Source organism: Peromyscus eremicus, chromosome 5 (assembly GCF_949786415.1).
Source record: "Peromyscus eremicus chromosome 5, PerEre_H2_v1, whole genome shotgun sequence".
NCBI classification, from domain to species: domain Eukaryota; kingdom Metazoa; phylum Chordata; class Mammalia; order Rodentia; family Cricetidae; genus Peromyscus; species Peromyscus eremicus.
Window position 1 is genome coordinate 20,933,794 of NC_081420.1, and position 20,595 is coordinate 20,954,388.

The 20,595-nt window shown below is 42.9% G+C and overlaps 1 protein-coding gene across 1 annotated transcript in view; it reads right to left on the bottom strand.

Annotated features, from left to right (window-relative positions):
* Positions 1-20,595, bottom strand: part of LOC131910692 (phosphatase and actin regulator 1-like) — a 140,554-nt gene that overhangs the window by 94,601 nt on the left and 25,358 nt on the right. The window contains exons 2-3 of the mRNA XM_059262576.1: positions 17,507-17,653; positions 11,665-11,688 (exon numbers count right to left, since the gene is read on the bottom strand). Coding sequence (XP_059118559.1) covers positions 11,665-11,688; positions 17,507-17,653 — 171 coding nt within the window. The remainder of the gene's footprint in view (positions 1-11,664; positions 11,689-17,506; positions 17,654-20,595) is intronic.

The following is a 20,595-nucleotide window of genomic DNA, read 5'->3' on the forward strand; positions in this document are numbered from 1 at the left end:
ATATATATATATAATATATAATATATAATATATACGTAAAATATATATAAATCCTCATCAGAGACCCACAACTGAACTAAATGCTAAACACGTTTCTATTTGCAGTAGGTGGTGATTAACTCAGCTACCCACAGCTAAACAAGACACCGAGAATAGGAGAGTGCAGAATGCTCAGCCCTAAATAAGATATTTATACATAAAAATCCCTCAGTTAAGGCTCAGGAACTATTCTTGGAGAGGGCGAGGGTTGGATCAGGGAGGGGTTGGGGGACAGACGGAGAGTATCAAAACACATTGTACCAACTTCCAAGAATAAAAAAAATTAGCAACCACAGGGAGGTTCAGGAATAAGAGAAGTTTAGCATATTTGTTTTCTAGTTAACTACTTATTCATTAGATGCCTACTGTAATCTGAGGTAAGAAATCATTGGAATACCAGTTTACCGCACTGTCGCATGTTCACTCAATGAAATGAAGTTGAAAGTAGAGCCATTTGCTATGATCTGTAATCACTTTGAATACTTTTCTATGTTTAAACAACACATCCTAGAGTAGTCAGAAGGTTTAAATTGTAGACAATAATGTTTTGCTTTTGATGTTTTACCAAGCATAAAAAGCAATGGACTTTTCAACTTAAGGAGATGGTGAGGGTGATATTGTTTTAATTAGTAAATTGTTGCCTGGAATGAGTTGATGTCATGCTGAACCCCAATTAGTCGATATTAGTAGTTGAGAATGATGAAACTCACCTCCAAATACCGTTGACTCCATAAAAATGTCAAAAATACTGCAGAAAGAGAACATATGGTGAAACCACTGTGGTGGGAAAATGTTACCTAACAGATGAATGTAGGAGAAAGGCCACTGTGCAGAGCGGAGACACAGAATCTCTCCTTACACTTGAAAATAAGCCTGGATAGATGAGGAGCTCAAGGGAAAGAGAATACCTGTCCACCAATGCCTAATGTTTTAAGAGATTTCATTATTGCTAGCTAAAGCTACACGATCTGCTTTCCCCTCGTGGAATCTGTCTAGCCAACACACTCGTAAATGCAGTAAGCCGTTTGGAATTGGAGTATTTATAATTAATGTTCTGTGGCAAAATCAACATGTAAACCTTGCATGTCCTGAGTTAGGATACGAAATGTACCCAGTAGAGTAGAGAACAGGATCTCTCATTTAGGGAGAAGTCTGGTTGATCAAACCTGTGTGTAACTGAAGCCTCAAGCATGGCTCGCCTCTCACTTCTGTCCCAGCACAGCTACACTGTGGGCTCTTGTCTTTCATTCACAGCCAATGTCTTCAAGCAACAAATCCTTACTCTTGCTGTCTTCCTTCTCTCCTCTGCAGCTAAGCCTCTGCCCCTTGACAGAGAGAACCCTTAAAAAAAGCACTGACTGTTTTCTCTCTGCCAAAGAAAGGGAAGATGCTTTAGTTCTGCTTGGGCTGACCGGTGCTTTTGAACCTGCTGGCCTTTCAACTCCTCTAGAAAACCCCTTCTCCCCTCGCTCTTCCTCTCCCATGCTGCCTCTTTATTTTTCCTTAGCATTATGATGGTGCCTCTTCTCCACAGGCTTTTGAAAGGACGCTCCTTGACTGGGAACATGGCTCAGTGACAGAGTGATGGCCTAGTATGCACAAGGCCCTGGGTTCCATCCCCAGTGCTACAATAAAACACAATAATAAAACCTTAAAGGTCCTTTCTGTGTCCTCTGCTAATTCTCCATCCACAGGTTCCCAGCCTCATGCTTCCAAACTTTTTGTTACGTCATGGAAAATATAGAACAGCATGGTATTTTAAGGCATGGCAGGGGAAAATGATTGGCCTGATCATACCTAGTATGTGTGTGTGTTTGGGGGGGGACTGCATTAATTAACTACAGTGAATTCTTTTGAAGCATTCTGGGTTAATCAACCCATGACTTCTAGCAAAATTTAATACACTAGCAAAAAAATTTTGACCATAAGACTTTGTTTGCCCTTCTATGACCTCAGTAAATTCTCCATTGCTCCTCACCTGTGTATTCACTACTTGCTGGATCCTTCAGTAGGATGTCACTGCAAATCTACCATCTGGCAGTGAGCTCACACATCCACCCAGTGAATAGCTAACTCTTTCCCAGTTCATTAAAGAAGAACCCTCCATCTACCCAACTGGCCAAGACAGAGGCTTAGAGATGACCCATTCTTCCCACTCACCCTTCAGAGGCGAATGATTATGAGGTCCTTACATTTTCCTGCTTTCTAAAACGCCGTGACTCCACATTGCTCAACAAGTCTGCTATTTCTTTCCCCCTTGCATCTTGCCAAATGTCAACAAACTATCTTCCCAGAGAAGCAACGGTCCACCATCCTGTGATCAGGAGCTTTTGGGACCCATCCTCAAATTGTCCGCTTTCCTTCTCAGCCTCATCTGAATTTTTGTATTCATATAACATGCTTCATCCTTACTGGGTGTCTTTTTCTTTGCACCATATGCATGGAGACTGCCTTCATAGACATACTCTTTCCTCTGATTTACTGGGGACATCCCTTACTCCTGAAGTTCTGCCTTCACTGAGAAGCCACAACCAAATCCATGCTCCTGCTGAGTAATGATTCTGTGTTGTCTGTCATCCCATGGAGATTGATGCTCTGATGATCCATACCTTCCATCTCCCAGCTGCTCCCCTTTACCTCTGTGCCCCTCCACCTAGAGCTAACTGTGATTCCATGGGCCTTTGATACTTTGCAGGTCATCTATGAATAATTTGAAAGACATGCAGCTAAAGCCTTGTGAACTAGGAGAATGTAAACAAAATGTATCTGTGCTGTTTTCTCTGATTAAAAATTTGTGTCAGCTCATGAAACATTTTTGCCATGTCCTTGCACACATGGTTTCATTCCTACTCATTCTTTGAGAAGCAGTCCAACTGTCTTCCTTTCTAAAGGGTTGTGTTACTAGACAGTCTCATGCCTTCATTTTCTGTGCCCAATGAGGCTTTATGTGAGCTTTGACTATGTCCCCATCTGTTTATAATCCCACCCAAGCAGAGCCAGCCTCCTAAGAACAAGGGGACGTATCTATCTAGATATAGGGATGCTAAATGATGTACTGTAAAATATATTTATTAATGCCTGGAGCTCTGGTCCCATTATTACCTCTTTTGGGTAATTTTTAAATAGTTTCAGAGTCATCACAATAGAAGCACAGCAAGGTAGCTTTCCAATGAAAGGGCAAGAAGACCTGGAGTTTTCCCCTGACTCATACCCTGCCTCCCACATTTAGTGACATTTCAGATTGCATAACCACCCCCAAGCAATTAGAACCATAAGTGACTAAACACCATGACTCTGTCACATCTTTGACCTGCCTACTGAGTTAAATACTTTACCCTATAAGTTGAGTTGCCTGGAGGAGCTCTGGACCTGCCTAGTCACAGCCTGAGCTGTGGTGAAGGACAAATTGTTTCAGCCAAGGCTCGACCTAGGGGGCTAAAGAGGTTTTTCTCAGAGCCTGTAAGCAGATCTGCTTAGAAGGGAGGGCTAAGGCGAAAACAGCGACTCATGGAGAGATCTTGCTGCTGAGCCAGCTGGCTCTGCTCACCCGAATCTGTCTGCAGTTCTTCTCTCAGCAGGTGCACAGTATCTGCAGCTTATGAGTATCCTGGGCCCACTGGGCTGCTGCCCCTTCTAATCACACCAGCAACCATTTCCAGAGTGCTGTGTATCAGAGACCATCCCAAGATCGTTAAGCAGATTGCCTGCTTTGAGCCTTGTAACAAATACAGGCATGATTACTCCCCCAATGGAAAGTAAGCCATGGAGGGCTTCATCAGCTAACCATAGGTCCCGTGTTAGTGTAGGCTGCAGGCAGGCTTGAATTCATAGCTCGTGGTCTAGAGGAGACCCCCACCCTAACCAAGACTGGGACTCTTTCATTTTTCAAAACATAAAGAGAAAGTAAAAATAAATCCCTCCATCATCCTAACACATTATCTTAATTCAATGAAAGCTATCTTTATCACAGTGGACACTTTCCAAGGTCTGTTCTCCCATGGAACTTTGATGGTGGTAACTGTTCTTCCCTGGATCTCTTCCCTGAAAACGGCTTCCCGGTATTCTAGCTTATAGCAACAAAGAGAGAGACAGCACTATAGGCCTAACCACAACAAAACTGGCCCAAATCTAGCGATTCCAGTTCCCAAATGACATCAGCTGCCAGGCCTCCTTTTGCTGTCTCCCTGGTGTTGGAAAGCAAACCCAAAGCCTCATGCACGCAAGGCAAACCCTCAGTCAACCTTTCTGTGGCACAGGATCTCATTGTCTGTATCAAAGAACAATACCAAACCGGCTGTGGGATAGCATTTAGAGCCAAGGTGGCTGAGGTCTTCTGTTTCGTTCATTAATTCAGCTAGATTAGGTTGAAGTAATACAAGCAGGTTCTGCTGACACCTGTTAGTCTTGTCTTGCTATTTTTCATGAATTTTTCATCCTTACGCCATTTTCTTCATGCACAATCTCTCATTCTCAATCCATTGATGTTCTTTTCCCCATATACCTGAATGCCTGGGAATGATCAGATTTCCTTCCTTCCTTCCTTCCTTGCTTCCTTCCTTCCTTGCTTCCTTCTTTCCTTCCTTCCTTCCTTCTTCCCTCCCTCCCTCTCTCTCTCTCTTTCTCTCTCTCCTTTCTTTCTTTTCTTTCTTTCTTTCTCTCTCTCTCTCTCTCTCCCTTTCTTTCTTTCTTTCTTTCTTTCTTTCTTTCTTTCTTTCTTTCTTTCTTTCTTTCTTTCTTTCTTTCTTTCTTTCTTTCTGAGACAGGTTTTCTCTGCATAACTCTGACTATCCTAGAATTCACTCTGTAGACCAAGCTGGCCTTGAACTCAGAGATCCACCTGCTTCTACCTCCCAAGTGCTGTGATTAAAGGTGTGCACCACCACCACATACCTATACGAGGAAAATTTTAACACAGGCAAGAAAATCAAACACTGCTGTCTGTGACAGCACACAGAGCCCATGCACATAACTAACAATCCCAAGTCTGATGGTCAGCATTCACACATGTAATTCTTTATGTTTTTCACTAAATCATGCTTTGGGAATAAGAAAAGGACACAAAGGAGGTTCTAATCTGTGCAAATCCAGCGCTTAACTGAGGTCTCTGTTTCATCTGCAGCTGCATTTACTACAAGTTAGCAGCTATTCACAAACCAAGAAAATAAGTCAAACATTTCGCTGCATTGGTTAAAAACTCATGAACCCTTTAGAAATTGAAACATAATTTACAGAGAATCCTTTATGGAGGCCTACTGTGATGACTTTTCAGAAATTCTAATGCAACTGCATGGAGGAAAGACGGGCTGGATGAATTCAAAGAGCTCTTGACTTCTCATTTAAGATGGAACTTTCCAGCTTGCAAGGCTGGTATGGAAACATGGTAAATGACTGAACAAGTACTCAATTGAAAGCATATTCCAAACAGAGTTAATGTATTACCATGGCATTGGCCAGTGAATGTGGCAATGTTTCATAACACACTGGAATGTTGATCACCTTAAGCTTACCACTGAACAGACTGCAAAAGCAATCCACATCTCTCCTGGTAACTATCCAAAATACAGTGTACGATTATAAAATAGTTTCTACAAAAACAGCTCCAAACTGCCCATGGCACATACATAATATCTGTTTTAAAGGTGGAAAACATATTTTCATTGGATATGCTTACAAATCATCACCCTAGTCACACCGACTTTCCATTTAAAATAATAGAAAAGTGATAATAAAATTACCTGTTAGCATGCTTTTAGTTCATTCAAAGTAAATAAGTCTTGGAAGGGCAAGTTGCCAAATTAAATTAGCTCACCAAAACTGGATCCTTCAATATTTTTAGCAACACAAGAAAACAAGCGATAACATCTAGACCACATGCAGGGGTAGTTAAACAGTACCTACAGAGTGTCTACCGAATGTCACTGTCAACTCCATGAACTGTAAGGTGCGGAACTAAGAAATGTTTAACATCCAGCCTCTAACTTACAGACTGTGTGCTGATTAACACACTATGCTCTGTTCAAGACCAAGTTCAAGTCGCCACTATGTCGACATTGATCGTGTTGTTTTGGGAAAATGTACATGGGCAGTTTGTGGGAACTTACCTGAGATTGCCCTACCACAGTGCTGGAAACTGAGGTGCATTAAAGTGTAGAATCTATGAAATCCCCTGTCATTGTCTTTTTTCTTCTGTAGGGACCACAAAGCTCAAAAAGTTCCAAATTTCTCACTTACAAGATGTGTTGATTGAATTAATCTATATGATTTATTTCAGTTCAATTCTTTCAATATTTAAATGATTTTCTTACTCAATATGAGGGGAGCCTGCATCTGATAGCAGAATCAACCAAAACTTCCTCTTGGTTTGTGGTTATCCCAAGTATGATGAAGACCAAGGACAGTCTCAAACATAGAGCGTGATTCAGATTTCAGTGTGGCTTATTTTATAAACTTAAGTATGTCTTTCAAAAACATATCAAATGATATTATATTAATAATATGGTATGAATGAAAAAAGAAAATTCTGAGAAAAGTAGAAGCATACTATGGTCATTTCATAATATCTGCTTCACATTTCATAATATCAAAATGAACTGAATCAAAGATATTCTTATCTCTAAAGTACAGAAGATTTCATCTCTCATGTGCTTTGCAGAACATTACATTGCGGAGCCGGGCATGGTAGCACATGCCTTTAATCCCAGCACTCAAGAGGCAGCGGCAGGTGGATCTCTGAGTTCAAGGCCAGCCTGGTCTACAGAGGGAGTTTCAGAACAGCCAGAGCTACATAAAGAAAACATGACTCAAAAAAAAAAATCACACACACACACACACACACACACACACACACACACACACACACTGCACTACAGTCAGGTCTGGTGGAACAGCACCATTATTCCAGCTATTTAAAAGGCTAAGGCAAGTGGATCATATGTTCAAGGCTATAGCCTGAATTCAAGGCAGCTTGAGCAACCTAGACCCAGACCCCATTTCAAAATACAAATTAAAAAGAGCATTAGGGATGTTTCTCATGGTAGAGCACTTGCCTAGAATGCAGGGTTGGGGAGGGGGCAGGAACTGTGATCCTCCTTACTGTCTAGGGAATCCCTAGGGCAGAGACAAATTAATGATACCATTGTAAAGGGATGTGGCAACTGTCAAATCAAAGGACTAATTAATATTATCTTTACCACAACTTTTAGGAGTGAAATAAAAATGATGTAGAGACTATCAGCTCTGTGAACCCTTCCTGAAGAAAGAGAGGAATGGAAGAGTTGCATACATCATCCCATAGAGGCCTGACTGGCTTGTGGGTAGTTCGAAGATAATAGGTTTGTCTCCTTGCTCTACAGCTTCCACATAAGATACTGTGAGAGGAGGAGTTAGGATGGGATCTATGTAGATCCTCGTAGATGTTACTAGATGATGAAGAGAAATCCAACAGTCTGTTGGAAGGATGGAGTTCTTACCACTTGTGGTTCTCATCCATTCCTTCACTAGACAAATACTTCTGAGTATCGATTACAGCAAGAGCCTCTCGCCAGCCACAAGCATTTGAGGCAGAACAAGACAGAAAACAAATGCCTCTTTTCCTAGATGTTGAATCTACTTATGGATTCCATTGTTGATGGAGGTATGAAACACTATTAAATAGATAATATGACTATTAAAAAAAATGTCAGAATAAAGATAAGTCAACTTTCATTTTCCTAAAAATTGTCCACATTTTTATATAGACTCTTGATAGACATCAAGGTTTTATGCCACTAAGATAAATCATGTCTATTTCCTCCTAGATTCACAGGAAAGGTGCTTACTGAGCACCTATTGTGCTGATTCCTTGATTTATGTCTCCCTTTTAGGCAATTTTAATAATTCATATATATATATATATATACACATAATACGATTACATATAACACAATGTATTTATTATATGTAATATTAAATATAATATATACAATTGTATATAATATATAACAAATATAACCTAACATATAATGTATATAATATATTACATAATAGGTAAGCAAGCTGAAATTCAAAAAGATAACAATCTTGACCCCAAATTTCCCAGTAGTGTCAGAATTCAAATACGTATCTGTGATGTAAATCCACTGTTACCTTTCTGTACTGTGACACTTTCCTTGGTCATCAGGTGATCAGACCATTGTTCACCACTGCCTGACTACAGCAGCTCCTGAACGAGTCAAGAGTTCCTAGACTCTCTTGTATGCAGACATGAGGTCTGGTCTGGTATTCACTACCCTGCTGTATGCATCTGCTCCCAGCCACACAACCTCTAGACTTTCACCACAGCAAGGAATCTTACTCTAGAGTGAGACAAGACCAGGGGCGGGATAAGGGAAGTTACCACAGCCTAAGCCCTGTACAGTGCTCTGCTACTGGAGAGAAAATAAACAGCCTCAACACCTGATGTGCAGAAACTAGACTGAGGGAGAAGATGAACATTTTTATGGACTGGTATGACTCATACAATTGTTTTCCTGTAACTCACCAAAGAGCAGGCCTGGGAGAAATGAGACCAGTTAGAATTTAGGACAGACACTACAGTGCACTGAAGTTTCACTGTGACTACTGGACTGTATTTGATCTTTGCAGAGACGGAGGACAGTGCTTTAAAAACCAGGAAGAACATTGCAGCAGCCTTGATACATCTTGGTGTCACAGAATGCATTTGCTCAGTGGCCACAAATGCACACATTGTCAACCAGTATTCTAGTATCCATTCATGCTTTCATTTCCCCGAGTTCCGGGTGAGGAAAACTTTCCCTTGAACTGCTGTGGGATGTTCTGTATGGCAAATATGTTGCTCTGATTGGTTAGTAAATAAAACACTGATTGGCCAGTAGCCAGGCAGGAAGGATAGGCGGGACAAGCAGAGAAGAGAATTCTGGGAAGTGGAAGGCTGAGTGAGAAACATTGCCAGCCACCACCATGACAAGCAGCATGTGAAGATGCCGGTAAGCCACAAGCCACGTGGCAAGGTATAGATTTATAGAAATGGATTACTTTAAGATATAAGAACAGTTAGCAAGAAGCCTGCTACGGCCATACAGTTTGTAAGCAATATAAGTCTCTGTGTTTACTTGGTTGGGTCTGAGTGGCTGTGGGACTGGCAGGTGACAGATTTGTCCTGACTGTGGGCCAGGCAGGAAAACTCTAGCTACACTTGAACACTAATATCTGTTCTGTGCTTTGTCTCCTTCTATGCCTTATTATAACCTATGTGGTTTCTTTTCAGAACCAGTATCCTCATTTTGACACTATGTGGAGGATGATGCTTAGCAATAAAGTAATAATACATTCAGATTGGAATCCTGGTGTCATGTGAAAAGGAATTACATCTCTCACAATCAGACCTCTCCCCTCAGCATTCTGTTTAGTAATATTAATGAACAATGTGCTTAATGGCTATTCTTGCTTTCCTTTCAGCAATTCCACACCAAAGATCTTAACCAAGTACAGTGATGGCTGGATTTAAATTAAACGATCAACCAATATTTTTGAATGAATCATGGACAAGTGTGTACAAATAAGTCAGTGTGATATCGACATTATATTCCTATTTCTGTCCAATTTGTTTATGGCTATGTTAGGGTGTGCTGCCTATTATAAATGAAGTAAGGAGCAAGGGAAAAATAAAATTGTACCTGATAAAATGGTTATGTCAGACATGTCAGCTCTGGCTAACTTCAGTCAGCATTCTGTTCTGTCTCAGTATTTCCACTTCGCTGGTTTAGTGAGTGGGCTCAGAGAGGCTCCAGGACACAGGCCCTGGTGCCTATAACTCTGCTCGGTTGTTCTTATAATTAGGCTATGAAAGGGCTCTGCAGATGGAATGTTTCTTTATGAGGAGGCTTTAGAACAGAATTTGTTCAGACAGATCACATTATGTGAGTTACAACCCAGAGGCCAGCGGAGGGAGTTAAAAGATGGCTTGAGCATCCTTTGACCTGACCTGGTATTATTTTTATAGATGTTCCAGTTGGTCTTAGATTTAATGCACACTCCATTTCTTTAGCTGCTATTCTATTAACCAAGTAGGATGTGTGGATTCAGATTTTGATGAACAAGAAAAATATGAGAAAATCTCCTGTTTCTAAAAACTGAAATGTCCTCAAGGTACCTGAAAAACATACCCATATGAGTTTTAGTTACAAATACAGGAGTCAAATTTGCAGCACAAAGAATTTTCAGACCATCAAGAGGGCCAAGCAAGCATCCTTTACAGCTACTGCTGGCAAGCCTGTTTGCACAGCGGGTTTTGTGGTGAGAACTGAGTGGAATGTGGAGTACAGGGGCCACCTTTGGCTAAACTTCACAAACCGCATTAACGATTTATTATTGCATATGGACAGTAAGCTCCTTTCATGAGAGGGCAAGGGAAAACTACCTTGGACATTTTAGCACTTGAAAAAAGAGGCAATCACTGAGCATTCCTGCACAATTTGAAGAACGCACTGAGTACCTAGTGTCCTTAAAACTATTGACTAAATGTCTTCCATGTCAAATATAGTAAAATACATGTATAAAATCATGTGGCATGATTAGCTGTATGCAATAGGGAATAAATGATAAACTGAATTTTGGTGTGGTCTGAATTATTTAGCATAGCTTTGGCCCTAGACAATTTGTTGAAAATATTTACTTGTTCTATGAATGAGATCCGTACTTTGGGAGAAAGAGCCTTGGAAGTGTACAGCCCCAAATAAATGAATAAGACTCCAGTCACTCATACTTTTCTTTCTGCCTGTTCTATTTCAATTGAACAGCTTTAACAACAAGAAATTGTTTCTAGCACTGCTGTTTTGCACACAGAGCAACTCAGTTCTAAGCACAGCTGCTGACAGAAGTCCCTTTTCTACTGGAGAAGTGGCTGAGCTGGATCCAGCCAGCTTTGTGATCCCTCTATAACAAGGCTCCTGCTGCAAGGCAGTGCAAGCGAGGTCTGGAGTAAACGCAGGGCAGCTGGTTCCACAGCTGTGCAAACTGTAATTCCATGGTGTGAGTGGGAGGAAATGAACAGCCCTAGACTTCCGTGCATCCACAGGGGACATTTAAGTCTTTCTCTCTCAGAAATAAAGGTTTTGCTTTGAAACTTCTGCTTATGTCTTTGTAAGGCTAAAGCAAATATTAGGGCATTTAGTTGGGGGAAGAGAGAGGGTGAGGGGAAGAGGAGAGGACAGGAGGTCATGGAAGGAGTGCCAGCAGGTTATTTGGTTGTCTGGTACCCAGCAAGGTCAATGCCCCTTGTGGCATTCCCCGTGGTTCTAGGGTGGGATACAGGTGCTTTCAGGTTCCTTCTTGAGCATCCCCCTCACATGGGAAGGTCAGGACAGCAATGAGAAGTCAGAAGAATTCTGAAGTCCGAAAGCACTTGTAAAACTCGAGCACTGTGTCTTGTAGTGAGAAGATTCTATGGAGACCACACTCTACACAGGAAGAACTGACAGCAGATGTGTGAATATGACCTCAGTTGATACAATGGTAAATGTGTTCAGCCCTTGGGACTGCTAGAGGTGGAATTTAGGTTTTGGCCCTGGCAAAGGCAACACCTTAGGGGGGTTAGTTTATGTTTCAGTTTTTGTTCCTATGTCTTACTTTGCCAGAGGTAGAAAATGAAAGCTGTCCCAGTCTCTTGGACCACATGTGCTTCTGTCTATCATCTGGCAATTTACTATGGGAGAGCACTCTCAATCTTGGTTCTCAAAGGGACAAAGACAATTAGGCAGACTGTTATATATAGGTTCAGAATGTGATGCAGATCATATGCAGGGGTTTGGGCTTTGGGAAACAGCAATTCTGTAAATCATCACAGAACTTCTTGTCCACCAAAGAAGAGAAGACACTCCCCTTAACTACCCAAAGGTAAGATGTTATGCTTTTTAGAAAATCTCTCTCTCTCTCTCTCTCTCTCTCTCTCTCTCTCTCTCTCTCTCTCTCTCTCTCTCTCTCTCTCTGTGTGTGTGTGTGTGTGTGTGTTTGTGTGTGTGTGTAAAATGTCAGAGGATAACCATGGATGTCATCATTGCCTTCCACCTTGCTTGAGACAAAGTCTCTCTATTTGGCACTGTATATTCAGGCTAAGTTGCCCATGAACTTGCCAGGATTCTCCTGTCTCTGCTTTCCATATGGCTGGAGAAGTTCTGGGATTACAGATGTGTGGTGGGGGTCATGTGGTGGGGGTGATGGTTGTGGTGGTACTGGTGCTGATGGTGGTGGAAGTAATGGCTGGGAGGCAGGAGTACCTTAGAAAGATGGACGGAAGATGCAGCAGAAGAGAGAAGCAGGAGAGTGCTCTTTCTCCACTTGGGATAACAAACACTCATGGTGTGCCCAGCATTACTCTGGGTTTCACATTCATTAAATTATTGGGTCTTCAAAACAAACCTCCATCAATTCTACTTTATAGAGAACCCAGAGGACTGAAGGAGCGGAAAATGAGATGCCTCACAAAAGATGGCACAGCTGGTGGCCGAGTGGGAAGCAGAACCCAGGAAGTCTCCAGATTCTGTCCTTCATCGATGAAGAAGGCCCCCCTCACCGTCCTTATTTCCACTCTTGTCGGGGCTCATAAACTGTATCTTATGTATTGATGGTATAATGACAAATACATTTTGTGGGCTTGCTTGTTCATTGCTGTTTTCAACTTTGGAAGTAATTACATTGTCTCTGTGGGCTTCTGAAAGTATCTCCTCCCCTGCCCCCGCCTGTACCTGTGATACCCGAAGGCTACACCAGTCCTGACTTCATAGTCCTTTTTTCTATTCCCTTGATTCAGTCTGGGTATAAGAAGAAAATTTACCTCACTCTCAACCATTCAGAAGAATCAAGTGCTATTTCTTTGCAAATATTCCAAATCCAGAAAAATCCCACAGAAAGCCAACAATTAAGTAATATTTATCAAATTTTGAGTTGTAAAGTCATTTGAATGGAATGTAACCAGTTGTTTTATAATTAAAATATATTAGAATGGCACAGAGCAGGAGGAATAGGCAAGAACCATACAGAAAGCATCCGAGTATACTTAACAGTTATAAGTATATGTGTGAGTCCAGGAGGGTGAGATGAAGTGCATTTCTAACAATGAGTCTCAGCTACAGTTCTGTCTTGTAATGCTGATTTAGGATATGCTCCTATCTCCATTTATGTCCTTCAGCAATATTCAGCTTTAAATGTGACCTCTGAGCTGGGCGGTAGTGGCACACGCCTTTAATCCCAGCACTCGGGAGGCAGAGACAGGTGGATCTCTGTGAGTTCGAGGCCAGCCTGGGCTACAGAGTGAGTTTCAGGAAAGGTGCAAAGCGACACAGAGAAATCCTGTCTTGAAAAACCAAAAAAAAAAAAAAAAAAAAAGTGACCTCTGGAAAGAGTTGGTGATGTTAGTTTACCCTTTGGGATTAATTATGACCTTTCAGAACATAGAGTTTGATGCTGTCTCTCATGATCTAAATTCCAGTTCTTCTTGGCTGTAGTTCGTTCACTACATTATAACTTCTCTATGACCTAGTTTACATGCACACACAGGAATAATGCCAGTCTCTTAGAGTCATTGTGAGACATGAATGGGCAATGCCTATAAAGTCCTCAATACAGCACAGTTAGTAAATGCTGTCTGTCTAGTACATGCTCTGTGTATGGTTATAACTATTGACTTCTATGCATAACCTCATTTGAATTAGACACTTGTGTAGTTGCTTGTTTGATATCTCCACTTAGATGTTTAGCAAACATCTCACACTTGGCAACTCTTTCTATGAGGGGTGGGGAGTGGTTAGATGATCTTGGAGCTAGGTGGTTATAAGCCTAGATCCACTAAGCCTATCTTGAAGGATTAAGGTGGAGAGTGATGAGGTCACTCAGTGTCCTCTGGCCTCTTCACATGCACCTGTACATATGCATGCATGTGTGTAAAACACACATACACACACACAGCTTCTTATGTGTCACATATTATATGGGGGAGTGGGTTAGATGGTCTAAAATTAACCAGAAGGAAGCTAGAATTTTGTATTTGACATCTCTTTAAGATATTTAATATATACATTTCAATTATTTTCCATCACATAACACCTTCATTCACTTCAGGGCATAATTATATAGAACTTCAGTTTTAGTGTCACTTAATATACTGAATATTCTATATCATATAATATACAGGTAAGTGGAAAGTGCATAAGGAAGGTACCTGCCTCTTCAATTCAGCGAGTAAATGATTTCATAAGGCAAGAAGATTAAACTCTTTCAAGCTAAAGGTTAGTGATGTTCATTACTGCTACTGGCAGTGCAAACCCTCTCCCTGTTACACAATATCCTTTCAACAATTTGAACTTCTTAGGGAAAATAAGTAACCCTCTGCCCCCATTGTCCAAAATAAGACCTGTTGTCTGAATGCCCTACAGTGATACATTGTCTTCAATTTCTTTAGCATTGACATTATCTTCAGCAAGTATCCATCTATCAATACTTGTAACTTTGAAATGTTGAACAGTAGCTTAAAACCCAGGAAGGGCTATTTGGGTTAAATAAAAGACATGGCTCAGAAAATTTCTATTCTCTTTCAGTCTAGACACAACTGAAGTTGGTATTTCCACATAGTTGTGAAAGATCCATGCTTTATTACTCTTATCTAATTGTTGTGAGGGTGTAGGCGAAGAAGTATATCTTACACTCAACTTTGGACTTGTTTCCAAAATGATGTTCTTAAGTTCTGTCAGGGACAGGGTATAGTTGAAAGAATGCTAAAGTATTTGATTAGTTTTCAAAATATCCAGTCCTCATTATTCAGCAATTATATGGGTTAGTGGAAGGAGTTTGTATCCAAAATGAATTCATGATCATCAAGAAAAATGAATACATGTGTGTAAGTATCTTCTTTGAGCATTGAAAAATGTGTAAAATACTAAAGATGGACTTATACACAATGAGTGGGTTTGGGGAGGCAACTATTTGACAGAAGTACTCTAAAAGGATGAGAATTTATTCAGAAGTAACAAAGAATAACTTTGTGTTTGGTGGGAAGAAGGAAACAACAGAGAACTGCTGGCCGGACTAGTTGTTTATAAACTGCTGTTAAGAGGCAAATCTTACTAGACCCAGATTATACAATTTATTGAGAGTGCGCAGGCTCCCCTGTTCAGCAGCCCTGAAAACGACACTAATAGCTTAATTACAGCTTTCTGCTTAAGGAGATAAACAAGGCTGTTTGCTTTGTCTCTTCCTTTAAATCAGGGGTTACAATTACTTTTAAACACAGTAGAAAGGCACATCTGTGAGTGCATCTACTTTGTTAAGAAAGCAACCAGAAACCAGCTGGAAAATAAAGAAAGCCCCAGGAGTGAGCAGGCAGTCTAACATGAGAGAGACAGAGGGGGAAAAAAGTCCCATTTGAGCATGGAGCAGTAGACATTAGACACAGTAAACAGGCAGCAGTGTGTGTGGGGGTGGGTGGGGGCCAGGAATAGAAATGCTTTTGGAGAATATATTTTCCCGGGATTCCCTCAGAGACATCACAGGAGCGCTCCCCTCACTGCTGTCCTTCAGGCAGCCATGTCTCTGCTCCCCATCTTTCACTTCAGCACCAGGAAGCCAGGACAGCTCCTCAGCCCGCCTTACTGAGCTGCGGCTGCCTGAAGCCTTCAGCATTTTCTCTACATGGTGTTGATCTTGTTCTCTGTACCTTTAGGGAGACAGGGTGGGGACTGGGTCCATGTCTGGCCTGTTTATTTCTAGATGAGATGAAGACATATTATGTCTGAACCAGTCTTTTAGTTGGACTCCAGAGCAATTTAACCAGAGTAAAAGATTAAGTCATTGGTTTGAATCTGGGGTTCAGTGTAATTGGTAGCTGGAACTTGAGACCCTTCTTTAGTGCTTTATTCTATTACTTTGTTATAGCACTACCAGGAAGGCAAGCAATCTTTACAAACTATACTTTAGTTCACTTTCTTTTCTACTAAGTTGAAGACACCAACAATTCCTAATATCTTTAGTCTGGGAGAACAATGTTCATCCTAAAAGAAGCACTTTCCAGTTCTTTGGAAGACCTCTCAGAAACATGTGCTGGACCTGGAAGGCACAAGCAGGGATTCCCAGAGGAGCACTATCCACTACCACAGCATGCCACAATGACCAGACTTCCACACTGAAGGTCTCTCCCCTCCAATTACAAAGCCAGGGGCAACCATTTAGGTAGTGACCACATACACATCGTTTGAAGAGCCAAATCACTAAGAAGAAAACATACTTTGTTACTCTGGCCCAGTCAGTTCCCATTGTTTTAGCCATTAAAAAGTTGCTGACTCAGTGAATCTTTTTCTCCAAGCAGCAGTCTTGTGTCTAAACTCTTCTCCACAGGACATCACATACTTATTCTTTGCTCCAGCACACACGTGTGCACAAAATGCACTTGAAAGCGCACACACACTCAGACACACCAATTCAGTTCTTAACTGTTTTTTTAAGAAGTGCTGTCTGATTTTTAAAACTTCGTTTGAAATTGAGCCTTAAGGAGAAAGCTCTCACTCTTTTTGCCTAGAGAAGGCAGCATGGAGAGGAAGAAATACAGGTACGAGGGCTGGGGTTAGGAGCCATCAGAAGTGGTCTGTGAAGTTAGTGGTGAAAACTTCTTAGGAGAGAGCAACTCCACCGTGAGTTTGGAGCAGAAGCAGCAAGGGACAGACCCGTGTCTCTTGTTAGGTGCCCCAGGGTGCCCCAGGCACACCCCTGAAGCATAGTAACTCTGAATCTCTGGTCCCTTCATTTACTCTTTCCCCTTCCCCCTCCCTCCCTTCTTTCCTTTTTTTTCTCGTCCCCTCCTGCCCCATCCTACTCTCCCTTTTCACTTAATTCTATCTGGGCCACTTGGAACTCATGGAGTCCACCCAACTGCTTGCTGTATACCACGCTTTCCTCTTTACCACCAACTTGGCTTTCCAGCGGCTGTTCCCAGTCAGCCCCGCCCCCTCCCCCGCATCAGTGAGGTGGTACCCTCCAGACAAAATCACCCGCGTCTGAATGTCACCAACAAGTTCCACCCTGTAGTAACCCTGCCGGCGGGCGACAGCCTCATCCAGGAAGCCCGGCCATCTCCTCCGCCCACAGCCGCGCGGCATTCCCTCCCCGCCAGTGATTCTTGGGGTCATTGTTACCACTGACACTTTCTTTTCTTCCTGGAAGGGGAAAGCCCGCGTGGGTGTCACTGGTTGGGTGTAAGGCTCTACGCGCTCCCCTCCCCCACCTCTGCAATACACACACACACACATACATACGCCTTCCCCACGCGGGCGACACAAAGGGAGCGAGTGGAAGAGCAGGGCGCCCGCAGGGCAGGAGGGCGCAGGGAGGGGGCACCAGGGAGGGGTGGGGGCTGATCCGGCCCAGGAGGAAGGGAGGGAAGGAAGCAGGTGCTAGACACCCAGGCGAAGGCGAGGGGCGTCCTTACCTGCCCCCAGGTTAAAGGAGATCCTGGCCTCTGCGAGATATGGCGTGTCGCTCTTGGAGCGGACTCTTCTGATGGGCCGCCGGTCTATGTCATCCTCCGAAGAAGCCGCCATTAATGTGGGAGGCAGGAGCAGGGTCGCCCGGCGAGCTGAGAGGAGAAGGAGATGGAGAGAGGGGGAGGGAGAGAGGCGGAAAGGGGGAGGAGAGGAAAGGAGGAGGCTCACACACATAGAAAGGGGGAGGGGAGGGGGAGGGGAGAGGAGGGGAAGGGGGCAGGGAGGGTGGGGGAGAGAGGGAAAAAGGTAAAAAAGAAGAAGAGAAAGAATGAGAGAAAGAGAGCAGAGAAAAGGGTGAAGGGAGAGAAAGAAAATCCGTTAAGGATTGGTGGACTGGAGCAAGATCAGGTTAGCCCTGGTCTGTGCCCAGGGCTCCCCCTAACTCCTCTCCCAGCGGCAGGCCAAAGGGTCAGTGCTCTTGGCCAACACCCCGCCTCCTGCCGCAGCCCTGTCTCAGCCACTGGCACAGATAGGCTAATGCGAACAGGAAGACTCTAAAGCCAAGATGCCCAGTCAGCACTGTGCCCTCTCCCGCCAAATACACTTTCTCTCCTTTCAAGCGCAGGCGGCTACAGTCTGTACAACCCAGGGGACTCTCTAGCCTGAAGCTGCTGGAGGACCACAGAGGCCAGCTGTTATGCTCCCTGATGCCACTCCTGGAGCCTGTCACTCTTGCCCCATTTGCCTTGGGGTAGGGCACCTACCTTTTCCAGGATAACCTCTCTGTTCTGTCCCTCCCAACTAGAAGCCCAAATAAAGTTCGAAACAGGTAATGGCTTCTTTGGAAGCTCTCTTATCTTGCCCCTTACAACTTAGGGTGGGACATGGTGGGAGAGTGTGCTCAAGTTTGGTAGGCTGGGTTTTGTAATTGATATTTTCAATGCAAATCAAGCTTATTCACAGAACCGATGGGCCTCTTCTACATTCACTAAGGTGTAGGATGCGCTTCTCTCTACGTGAATACCTACTACGTGAATTTTCAGCTTTTGCTTTTGGTCACATCTAATACAAATAACGATGTTTGCACTGGACTTCTCTTTGACAGCTCTGCACCATTGTCACTGAAGGAGAGGTAGCGATCAAAGCAGCTTGGATTCCTTTGAACATTTGTACTGCCTGACTGTAACACTCCACAAAACACAGCACACGAGCCAGAAGGTTTTCTGGGGGTGTGATCGGAATCTGTTTGATGCCACCACTGAAACTATTGATGGGCTAAACTCCTTTGTATGTGTCTTTCTGAATTTTATCACACAGGATCTTTTTTTCTGCCCTGATGTCACTATTCTTCAGTCTAATAAGTGCCCAACGCCAGCAGGTGGATACCCTGACCTCCTTGGTATAAAGGAGAGCTCAGTATGGCTTCCTGCCCTTTGGTCTCCCAGCTCAGGCTCTACAAGGCTCTCTCCTCTGTACTGCAGCTGCCAATTCCCTCTCATTTTATACTCACCCCTCTCTGGGCTCCCCAGTCTCTCTCCACTGAACCCTTGCTTTCACATAGTCATTGTTACCCTTGGCCTCTCTGCTTCTCTAACCTCAAACACAGTCTCTGTGATTTTGCTCAACCTTCCTATGGAACTCCAGCACCTCAAGATTCCCATTTTCTTACTTCCTGTTCTCTTCTTTCATTCCATCTCCTGCTTCCTAACTTCATCTCTCTACCAAGGTCATTTTAAAAGGCCACCAATGTCTTCCTAACAGTTAGATCCATCTTTTTCTTGGTCTCTTTGAAATATTTCATAATCTGTTTGTCTTGATATTATCTCTTCCTTTCCTCTTCCAGTACTGAACTACTTCCCTAACTACTTGATCTCTAAATTGTCAACTAGTTCTTGTGGTGATAGATTGTGTACCCTAATAAAAATCTGCCTGAAGATCAGAGAACAGAACATGCCACTAGATTAAACATAGAGGCCAGACAGAGGTGGCACACACTTTTAATCCTAGCACTCGGGAGGCAGAGATCCATCTGGATCTCTGTGAGTTCAAAGCTACCCTGGATTACATGAGATTGATTCAGTCTAGGAGAGAAACAGAGCCAGGCAGTGGTGGCACACACCTTTAATCCCAGCACTTGAGATCTCATGTCTTTGTTACCAATATTTGGGGAAGCACACACTCAATTAATCCCAGCACTAGGAAGGAAGTGATATGGCTGCGCAGAGAAAGGTATATGAGGTGTGAGGAGACAGGAACTAAAGCCCTTTTTGCTGGAGCCCTTTTGCCTGATGACTCAGAGACATTCAGTCAGAGGATTCGTGGAGTTGGTGATGTGAGACATGGCAGTGGCTTGTTCCTTTGTCTCTCTGATCTTTCAGCATTTAACCCAATATCTGGTTCCAGGTTGTTGTTGTTGTTTTTTTTTTTTATTATTAAAAAGACCATTTAGGATTTGTGTTACAAGTTCTACACACATTAGTCTGAAATTGCATATCCTGTCACTCACTGCCTGCTCCCCTAACCCCCAAGCCTAACTTCAACCTTTCATTGTACCTTTCTCTCCCACTATTTCCTTAGAATCCACTCAGATGGCCCATATCTGACGCGTTTTGGATAGACCTGCCCCTGCGGTAATGTGCTACACTGCAGATCTCTTAGAACTTTTCATGTTCCCCTAAGAATGTATTTCTGCTGTGAGCCTACTGCCCTGGTTTGCTTCCTATCGCTGTACTAAACACTCACTGACCAAAAGTAACTCGGAAGAGGACAAGGTTTATTTGGCTTACAGGCTATAGTCTGTCATTCCGTCATCAAGGGAAACCAAGGCAGGAACCTGGAGAAAGGAACTGAAGCAGGGACCATGGAGGGACGTTGTTTACTAGCTTGCCTTCAAGCTCACATTCAGTTACTTTATATAACCCAGGACTGCATGACAAGGAGTGGTACCACCCGCAGTAGGCTAAACCCTTCTCCATTAGTCAGCATTCAAGAAAATGCCCCCCCCCCAGACCATCTAATGGAGGTAGTTCCTCAATTGAGGTTCCTTCTTCCTAGGTGCCTCTAGTTTGTGCCAAGTTGATAAAAATTAACTAGC